Source organism: Citrus sinensis, chromosome 8 (assembly GCF_022201045.2).
Source record: "Citrus sinensis cultivar Valencia sweet orange chromosome 8, DVS_A1.0, whole genome shotgun sequence".
NCBI classification, from domain to species: domain Eukaryota; kingdom Viridiplantae; phylum Streptophyta; class Magnoliopsida; order Sapindales; family Rutaceae; genus Citrus; species Citrus sinensis.
The window spans coordinates 13,192,636-13,203,045 of NC_068563.1; the positions used below are offsets into that span (position 1 = coordinate 13,192,636).

At 33.2% G+C, this 10,410-nt stretch overlaps 1 protein-coding gene across 1 annotated transcript; it reads right to left on the reverse strand.

The window, feature by feature from the left end:
- Positions 1-3,965: 3,965 nt before the first annotated feature.
- LOC102630719 (ABC transporter G family member 1-like) lies at positions 3,966-8,114 on the reverse strand. Its single transcript, XM_052432676.1, has 8 exons — positions 7,371-8,114; positions 7,117-7,196; positions 5,457-5,912; positions 5,280-5,366; positions 4,581-4,709; positions 4,267-4,461; positions 4,091-4,177; positions 3,966-4,007 (listed from the first exon to the last, which is right to left on the reverse strand). The coding sequence occupies exons 1-8, from the start codon at positions 7,639-7,641 to the stop codon at positions 3,966-3,968; spliced, it is 1,347 nt and encodes a 448-aa protein (XP_052288636.1). The 5' UTR covers positions 7,642-8,114.
- Between the last annotated feature and the right edge of the window lie 2,296 nt (positions 8,115-10,410).

Below are 10,410 nucleotides of genomic sequence, written 5' to 3' on the forward strand. Positions count from 1 at the left end.
ATCAACTAGAATGGAAACTTTGCAGAGAGCTTGAGGAAGTTATTAACCAAGAAGAATTACTCTGGTTACAAAATCTTGAAAAGATTAGCTGAGTTATGGTGACCGTAATACAACTTTTTTCCACCAAAAAACTATTACCAAACGAAAAAAGAATTAAATCACAGCAATTCAAGATGATTTAGGCCAATGGTTATACAACAGTGAGGACATTAAGGAGCACACTGTTAAATTTTTCTTTGCTTTGTACACTTAAGAGACGTTTGACTTTCATCCTTATGGCCATACGGGTTGTTTCCATCCTATAGGTAAAGATATGCTTCATATGCTTTAAGCATTTGTAAATGATAATGAAATCAACTCGACTATTTTCAGTATGAAACCACTAAAAGCCCTTAGAGTGGATGGACTTTATACGGTGTTTTGTCAGTCTCAATGGTCTGTCGTTGGGCCCTCGGTTTGTTGTTTTATTAAGAATATTTTTGTGAATAAGCACATCCCTATGGAGATTAACAGGAACCTTTTACTCCTCATTCCGAAAGCTGATAATCCTCTCAATTTAAAGATGTATCGGCCCATAAGCCTTTGTACTATGGTTTATAAGACAATGACCAAGCTGCCTGCTAATAGACTTCAAACTATCCTTCCTTATGTCATTGGGCCGCATCAAACGAGCTTCGTTAGTAGGATGACATATTATTGAGAACATTGTTGTCGCTCATGCATTGGTCCATTCCATGCTGAGGAAATTTGGTAGGAGAGGTGCTATGGCTATTAAAGTAGATCTTGAAAACACTTATGACAGGTTAAGTTAGAGCTTTATTTTTTGATACTTTACTAGAGACGGCCATCCTGATGGATATCATTCATGTTATTATGAAATGTATTACCACCGCAATGATAAATGTTCTTTAGAATGGTGAGCTTACGAAGGATTTTGTACCCTCCAGGGGCATTGGACAAGGGGATCCTATCTCCCTTTATATCTTTGTGTTGTGTATTGAAAGGCCGAGCCATGGCATTTCTAAAGCAATGAGTGAGGGTGCGTGGAAACCAGTGTGTCTCTCAAGAAATGGAACCCCCCTCTCACGTTGATTTTTTACTGACGATCTCCTATTGTTGGTCGAAGCCTCATCGTGACCAGGCAAGGATTGTTAACTCGATCTTGGAGAATTTCTGTAACAGCTCTGGAGTTAAAGTTAACATAACTAAAACCCAACTATTTTTCTCAAAGAATGTCCATAATGGTGAGGCCTCTCACATTGGCAAATTCCTTGGCTTTACAATCACAAAGGATCTTAGAATGCCATTGCTTCATTCACGGGTAACCAGGATGACGTATCATGAAATTATTAACAAGGTAGAAAAACACCTCTTGGGTTGGAAGGCTTCGCATTTATCCCTGGCGGGAAGAATCATGCTTACTCAATCTGTTTTACAAGCAATACCTTTATATGCCATGCAAATGTTGGAGCTTCCAACGGGGGTTAATAATATTGATCAAATCTATAAAAGGTTTATATGGAGTGGTTCGGATGATCGTAGAAAGATGAGTCTTATCAGTTGGCCCAAGGTTTGTCAACTAAAAATTTATGGCGGCTCAGGGCTTAAAAACCTTGGGATGATGAACAGAGTCTTAATTATGGAACTGGCGTGGGGGCTGATTTCTTAATCAACAAGTCTTTGGTGTAGAGTGCTCTATATAAAATATGGGCTAGCTGATTCGGATTTCCCACCTGTGTTACCAACTCGTAATGGTTTGCATTTGTGAAAATCAATTGGAAAGGTTTGGTTTGATAATTTTAAGGGGCTTCAGTGGAATATAGGAAATGGCAGAAGGGTTCGATTTCAGTGGGATTGATGGGTTACAAAGAACAAACCCTTGGTTTCTTATGCGGTGGCCTCTGATCCAGATGATAGTCTAATGAAATTGGTTGTTGATTTTGTTGATGCTAACGGCAACTAGCGCTGGGAATTTTTTAAACACCTTTTCCATAATTCTATTATTCTAAGAATTGCAGCAATTTAGCCGCCAATGGAAGGAAAGGGTGATGATCAAATTTTTTTGGGCCAATTCGCAACGGGGGGAATTCTCTGTCAAGTTTGGTTATACGACCATTACTGATGTAGAAAACTCACTGAAGCCTTGCTTGGAAATGGAAGGGACCGCCTCGTGTGCAAGCTTTTATTTGGCTTGCTCTACATGATCGATTGAAGACAAAAGTTGAAATTGGGCGGATATATTCATATTGATTGGACCTGTGACCATTATGGGGTGGCAACAGAGACTACACTTCATGTCCTTCACAACTGTTTTATGGCCAGAAGATTGTGGAACCAATTCCTCCCGAGTGAATGTCATCAGCCTTTCTTTTCTTTAAATCTTAGAGATTGGCTAACTCTTAACTTGAGTAGTAACCGATGCATAGAGAATGGTTTGACGTGGTCTTCTGCGTTTGGGGTCGCGATATGGAGACTTTGGTTTTGGTGAAATCAAAATTAGTTTAATCAGTTATCCATGGATACCTTTAGCATGCTACAAGATATTATTACACGAGCAAAGGAGATCTCTAGCATGAACAAGTCTGGTCTAAATGGGAAGGGAAGGAAACTGGAGAAATGGATCGGTTGTCAGCCTCCTGTATGGCCATGGTGTAAACTCAACTCTGATATGGTGCTTGTAAAAGAAATTAATGAGGGCTCTACTGCTGGTGGACTTCTCCGGGACTCCAATAGGAATTGGGTTGATGGTTTTCCGATGAACATCGGTTACTGCTCGGTCACAGTTGCAGAACTACATGGTGTTTATCAAGGCTTGGTCATGGCTTGGGACCACAGTGTTTGTTGGCTGCTTATTGAAGTTGATAGCCGGTGTGTTGTTCAAATACTAAAAAATCTTAGGGTGATGACTAATGAATATTCCCTTTAGTAAGGTCAATTAAAGAGCTCATGCACAGGAGTTGGTACATTACAGTTAACCATATTTATAGGGAGGCAAATTTTGCTGCAGACTCCTCGGTGAATTACACTGCCAACCTTCCCATTGGCCTTCACAAATTGAGTAGTCCCTCAGCTAGTGTCACTCCTTTTCTTCTTCATGATATGTATGGGATTGCTTACCCTCACTTAATGTCTTCTTAACTCTGTTGCAAGAGCCCCTTTTGTGTGTATATATATATATATATATATATATATATTGGTCTTTTGCATTCCTCTCTCTACCTACTATGGGACTTACCGCTTGATACCATTAGTAAATTTCTTTCTTGAAGTGCCAATGGGGTTACCTATCTCTTGGTTTTGCTAGGTTCTACTTATGTTTTTTTTTTCTTTTTTCTAACATAATTGTTCTTAGAGTCGAACTATTAGCACCCCTTCAAAATCTTATTGAAACCCCTTTTTCAATTATATTTCATTTAATATAAAAAATACCTTTTTTTTTTCTAAATGAACACTCTTTTCATTTATGAATTTTTGAGTTTTTAATATTTTTTCTCACTCTTTCGGTCTTAATATTTGTGTTCCTCTCTACAAACTTTTTTAATTAATTAATTTTTAAAAATTAAAAAATAAGAAAAATATTATACTTAGAAAATAATGAATATTTTATAGGTCTAATACAATTTTATCCCACCTATAAATTTTTTGTTTCGCAATTAATTTGAGAATTATTAAAAAATTATTTGCAGTGGGATAAAATTTTATTTAACTTATTTTTCTATTGTATTGTATCTTAATTAAGTTGTTATGTTTATTATAAGAATTTTGTTTTGGCTTAAAAGATTACTTCTTAAATTCAGATTATTTTAATGATAATAAAAAGATATTTATATTCTGCAAGCAAAATAAAATTGAAGAGAAAAAGAAAATATAAATAGCTTAATTCTATTTATATTTATCCTTAAATATAATTTTAATATAATAAGGGTTTTATAATAGGGGTTTTCACAATGTCCCCCAAATTGAGTTTATTTCGGGTTCTTTATTCTTTTAGCAAAGTTAATATCGAACTAGTACTCGAATTTGCCAAAGAAAAAGACATTTCTATTATTATTAAAACAAGTCTAATTAAAAACACCAATTTTATCAGTACCTTCATGTCCTCAACAAATGAAGGGAATCCACCAATTGTCATAAAGGTTATGAATGAAGCTACAAACATGAGCAGTGAACCTCTAGCCTGAAAGAACCAAATAATTGATTAATCAAAGTAGTTAATTCACATTTTCAAAATAATCCATGATATATCTACTAAATTTTTCTTGTTACCTGAATTGAACGGTAACCAGTCCCGAGATTGCTAAATAAAGTGGCAAGACCCAATGCCATGGAGATATAGATAGCTAGGCGAAACCAATAGTAGCCTAGATCACGATACATGTTGACAAAAGACCTTCTTGTGAGAACGTGACACTGAGTAAGAAAGCTTGCATGCTTTCGTTTCTTCTCCAGAGTTCCATAATTCTGAATTAATGTAACCCAAGTGAAAATTTCAAATCTTTTCTATATTAATTTTCTGAACAAACATTAATATTAACTATAAGTTATGAAATTAATTAGTTAATGCTTGCTCCGTTGCTCACCTGCTTACATATTTCAGCTACCTGGCTTCCAACTTGTTCATAGATACCACATGATTTGTATGACCTTTTAAGAATATTAATTACTTCTTCTGTTGGTATTTCGCCATCAGCTAAACCTTCTTCTGCCTCCTGTGGATAACAACATTTTTTAATTACATTTTTTCTTCTATTAGAGTACCATTTGGTATTGCTGTTGAGTATATTATTGTATAGTGTCTCATAAACACTCACTACTATAAATTATTTAGAAGTTATGGTGATTTTACCTCCCAATTATTTTAAAAGTAGTAAATACTTCTTTAATCCTTATAATTGAACTAATTAACCAATTAGTCTATATACTAAAAAATAACCTAAAAGGTCCCTGTCATATATATGTTATTTCAGACATAAACACTAATTTACTCTTAAAAGTTATGTCCAATAGCTATCAAAATAATGACAAGGGTGCTTTGCCTTGTTTTTATCCATTTAGCGATTAACTGATTAATTGGCTCATATTCTAGAGATTGAAGGAGTATTTTAACAATTTTAAAGACTTTGTTTACCGAACATTATCAACTTCTAATTCACAACTAAAACTTGTATTTTTTTTTTTTTAATCCGATGTAGCTTAAAACCACATCTCTACAACAAACTAAATCCTTTAGCAGCAAATTAAGTGAGAATTGAAAGACTTAAAATAAAAACATATTGTACCTTTTGGAAATCCTTGTTTATGGTTTTGAGAAAGTGATCAGATGGATTCTGGTGGGTCGGGCAAGGGAAGCCATTAAAAGCAAAAAACTGCGTGGAAATGAAAAGCAAGGTTAATTAAGATAGTTATATTAGCTACCCGCGGATTTAATTTTTCAAAATTCTGATTTTCTTGCTTGCCTCATTAGCTGCAGTAGCTGGACCAAAATAGACAGTTTGGCCTGCAGAAAGAAGACAAAGATTGTGAAAAAGCTGAAAAACTTCACTGCTAGGTTGATGGATTGATGCTATTATTGTCCTTCCAATTCCATCTCTTTGACCCAGCTTAGCAATCCTGCTCATTACGTAATATGAAGCAGCACTATCAAGTCCGCTTGTTGGTTCATCAAGAAATAGAAGTTTTGGTCGGGTCAAAATATCGATGCTAATGCTAACTCTCCTCTTTTGGCCACCACTAAGTCTTCGTATTCTTGTATTCATGGCATCTTGAAGCCCCATTTCCCTTATCGTCACTTCTGCTCTTTCTTTCTTATCTGATTTTGGCATTGTGTCCGGCAACTGAAGCTGAGCCGAGTAGTAAACGGCTTCTTTAACTGTTAGCGTAGTGATCAATGTATCATCTTGTGTCACATAGGCCTGAGTTCACAATTTGACAATTGAGGGATATCATTAATTAGAATCAAAATTAGAAAATTAAATTAAGGACAATTGCTGTACTGTCTTTGCTTTAGGGTAGCAGGATAATCCCCAGCCGGCCCCTTCAACATATTGTACCAGTTATGGTTTTGTATCAAGGTATGATTAGGATTTTATTACATTTTTATTTTATCTAATTACTACCAATCACAGTACTGTAAAAAGATCAACAATCCGCATCCGAATCCATTACCAGGAACGATTACTTAAGGGTTAATGTATGTCCCTACAATTATTAAATTTAACTTATAGTCCAATTTTGGAAAATCAATAAATATTTTCAATAAATTAATTAAGATTTTTCTTAAAGAGCAAATATCCCCCTACCACTTTGATGTTTTGTAATTTATCAAAAATATACTAATTACTTTTTTCTTTTCGGTTATTGATCTGAAATTTACAAAGTGCACCACTCTTTCATTTTTGTGTTAATACCTTTGGAAATTTTAATAGAATATTAATTATTTTGTCCCTAAACGTAAAAAGACTATTTAATCACAACTAATTGACAAAAAAATTCATTTGTAGATGTTGGGACTAATAACAACTACAAATTTAGTTATACAAACTCATAAATCCTACTAATTTAAAGACATAAAATCACTAAAATAAGCACTCTAACTAATTTGTAGCTCATTTGTAATATAAATCATGACCCGCTACTTATATAATCTTATCTTGCATAACATATCTTTGACAACAATACAGAATCTTCAACAACGATAAATCACCAACAAAAATAGTCATATTTATATTCAAAATATCCATAAAACCAATTATGGAAAACTTCGAACATTAGCGTTTGTTCTCATCAATAAAAATAACAAAAATAGTTAATAGAGAATTTAGAGCTCAGAGTTTGTTCTCATCAAATCAAAATAATAAGATATTTCAAAAGTATTCAAAATAATAACGAGTAAATGGTCTTTTTACATTCAGGAAAAATATTCATTTTATTTAAAACGTTGTTAGATCTTCCAATGGTTTAATGGAAAATAAAAATGGTGATACATTTTATAAACTTTAGGTTTAAAAAAAAATCGATGTAATTTTTATAAAGTGCAAAACATTAAGTGGTGCTAGAATGTTTCCCCCCTTCCCAAAAAACAGAAAACAAAACTTATTTGGATTCTTACTTACGTACCGAGGTTCCATAAGCCAGTGCCTTTTTGTGTCCATTGATTAGAATCTTTCCTGTTTGTCTTGTGTCCGATCCTAGTCTTCCTGGATCATGTAATTATAATTAGCCACATGGCCTCAGAAAAAGAGACACACTTAAGAAATGAACAAATATTATATATTACAAACAAAAGCCTATTGATATATACAAGAATCTGCTGAGTTGCTACCAAGTGCCATAAATAAATATCAGTTAAGCATAATAAAAAAAGTCAATACCTGCTAAAGCATCAAGAAGAGTAGTTTTTCCAGAACCAGAAGGACCCATAATAGCCAAAAGGTGCCCTGGTTTTGCATACCCAGTAAGATCCTCAAGTATTGAGCTGCAACCTTTTTTCCCATTGGAAACGATTGTCACTGTTAAATCTTTCCAAGTTAAGAAAATACCATCATCTTCATTAACATTAATAAGACTATTTGCAGTTTTATTACTGCTTTCCATTTCTAATGCTTCATTTGTTTCTGTGATAGAATCACCAAGAGGAGACATATATATATATGATGATATATTACTGAAATACTTTAACACGAACAGCGATTATGAGCTATATTAGTATAGATATTAACAAGAAGAGGATAGTGTATATTCAGAGGTTGATGAGCATAGTTTATGCTGTATGAGGATATATACACAATGTTTTTACCGTTATCTACTACATTAGCTTTGTCATTACTTATTCGACATTACTGAGAGAAGAAGATAGCAAAACGTTGGACAAATTCAGACAAAGTTCGTGTTCTAACTTTTAACATTTGGTTGACGTAATTTGTCGGGTCTCATGTGGATGGCCCGAAACCCACACAAATAAAAGATAAAAGAAAACTAAGGTGCTAAGTGAAATCTGCAAACTTAATTATTGAAAGTCACGCAATTGGTTTAAGAAAATAAGTGGAGGAAGAAAGCGATTTTGTGCGTGAACTCGAGAAGAGAGAGACAAGTGACCCAATATTTTGCGATTTGGGGATCGGGTTTCAAAGTTTAATTATACTGAATTATCGGGAGGTCACTTTTGTTGAGAAAAATATCTCATGTGCAGTGAGTATTGAATTTGTGTTAAATATATATAAGATTTACATAACTTTTAATTCTTGTTTTTGAGTTGAGTTAGACTCATAAACATATATATGGTATCAGCGCCAGATTCATGCATAAGTAGGTTCATATTATCTTACTACGTGAAAAGAATTAGTTAAGAAAATCAGCCTGCACTTGATAGGAAATGCTAGAAAAAATATCCCACATCTATTAAGTATTAAACTTGGGTTAAGTATATAACACTTGCCACTTGGATAATTTTTAACTATTGAGTTAACTTTTGAGTTGAGTTAGACCATAAACTTACAACAAAAGAAAAAGAGTGATGATTCAATTATAAACTCTTGTACAAACTTATTTTGTACAAATAAAATAATATAAATAAATCATGTGAGCCAAGAGATATTTAATTCAACCAATTTTATCATGCCACATAGTTTGTACAAAATAAATTTGTACAAGAGTTTATAACTATATAATTACTCAAAGAAAAATCACAGCTTCACATTACCTTAAGCACACAACAATTCACACACTCGATCATTACCATGTAATATTCGACTTCCACTTAACAACCTAATATTCAACTTACGGTTCCTCGTAGTACATTGTCGTTGTACCACTTGTATTGACTTAAAAATTAATGCAATGTCTTGACAGCCAATTCTCCATTATTCACGTGATACACCTCGCTCCCAAACTACTTCTCAAAATAAACCTCATCATCCGGGAAAATGTCATTAAGACTCTCAAAATGTCATAAACCCACGTGACAATGTTATATAATATTGGGCTATAGCACCCAAGATCACTATTCCACAACCGAGTTGCTAGTTACCGGGAGCCCATGAATAGTAACAATAATGTTATTACTATTCACAATGAGTGTATCACGCATGTATGAGTCATTCTTTTTTTATCAATCGATGAAGTTATCGAGAACAGGATTAATCGCAGGCCGGTTTAACCTTTGTTTAGTAATTTGCCAGCTTTAAAACCAAATTGAAATAAGAAATGTAGCTAAAAACCAATGCTATCTTTTTCACTTGAATATTCTGTACAATGATTGCTACTTTTACATAAAGGAACACTTTTGGAATTTTATAGAGCTACGGCTACTTACAAAGAATTTTCAATTTCTGAAAACCTGCTGATTACAGCTTACTATCATTCTTATCCAATTTTGTTATTTTATACTTCAGCCGTACGTTACTACAAAAATGTGTCTTTTTCTTTAACATTTTCTTTACTATATTAACCCGTCTATAAAGTTCTTAAAATGATTATGTTTGCTTTGGACCCATATAATTCCTTCTACAACCAATTTGTCGTGACCATGTTCTATCACTTATTATTATTATTATTATTCCCAAAACCTTTTTCTATCACTAAAATGACAAATAAAAAAATTTCCTAAGGACCCCAAGAGAAATTATTATTATTTTTTTTAAATTTCAAAAGTGATTAAGGAAAACATGTATAATAGTTGAACAAGAGATCCAAGTAGGAATCGCAATGGGTAGGGCAGGGTGCCATCTTGCCAATAGCACAATCACACCTTCAAAAATATTAAGTTATCAAACCTGATTTTTTGCGGATTCTCAAACCTAAAAATATTAATTATTGAATACATACACGTGAAATATTTAACTTTAATTAAATTGAGACAAAACTACAGATACTTTTCATTGAGATTAAACATTGGCACAAAATCCAGTTCCTTTTCAATAGTATACATCCCTTAAACAAAAGAAACCAAAAGTAAATAGCTATTAATTAATTAAGTACTTGTTAAACTTACAGCAACCTGGACAAAACAATATCATTATGCTATGCTAGGACAAGCAGCAACACTGACATTTTAATCAATAGTGTACAAAAAGAAAAACTTTTGGTCTTTTTCCATGGCCATTTTGATTAACTGATCAGTTCCTTATCAAACTTTTAGTTAGGTCTAACAATTGTTAATTTTAGTTTATATATTTTCTTGATTCAATATTGAAAGTTAAATAATTTAAAAAGTAAAAATAACATTATGCAGATTTGTAAATATCCATATGGATATCCACCATATTTTTTCTCTTTACTAATTGTAGCTAAAAATGCCATCCCTAGACTCAATGTGGTGTCAAATGGTAGAACACTAAGATGGCGTTAGGCATTAATTGTGGTGTTGAGACTTACCAACTATAGTTGTTGTAAAATGAAAAATATAGTTACATA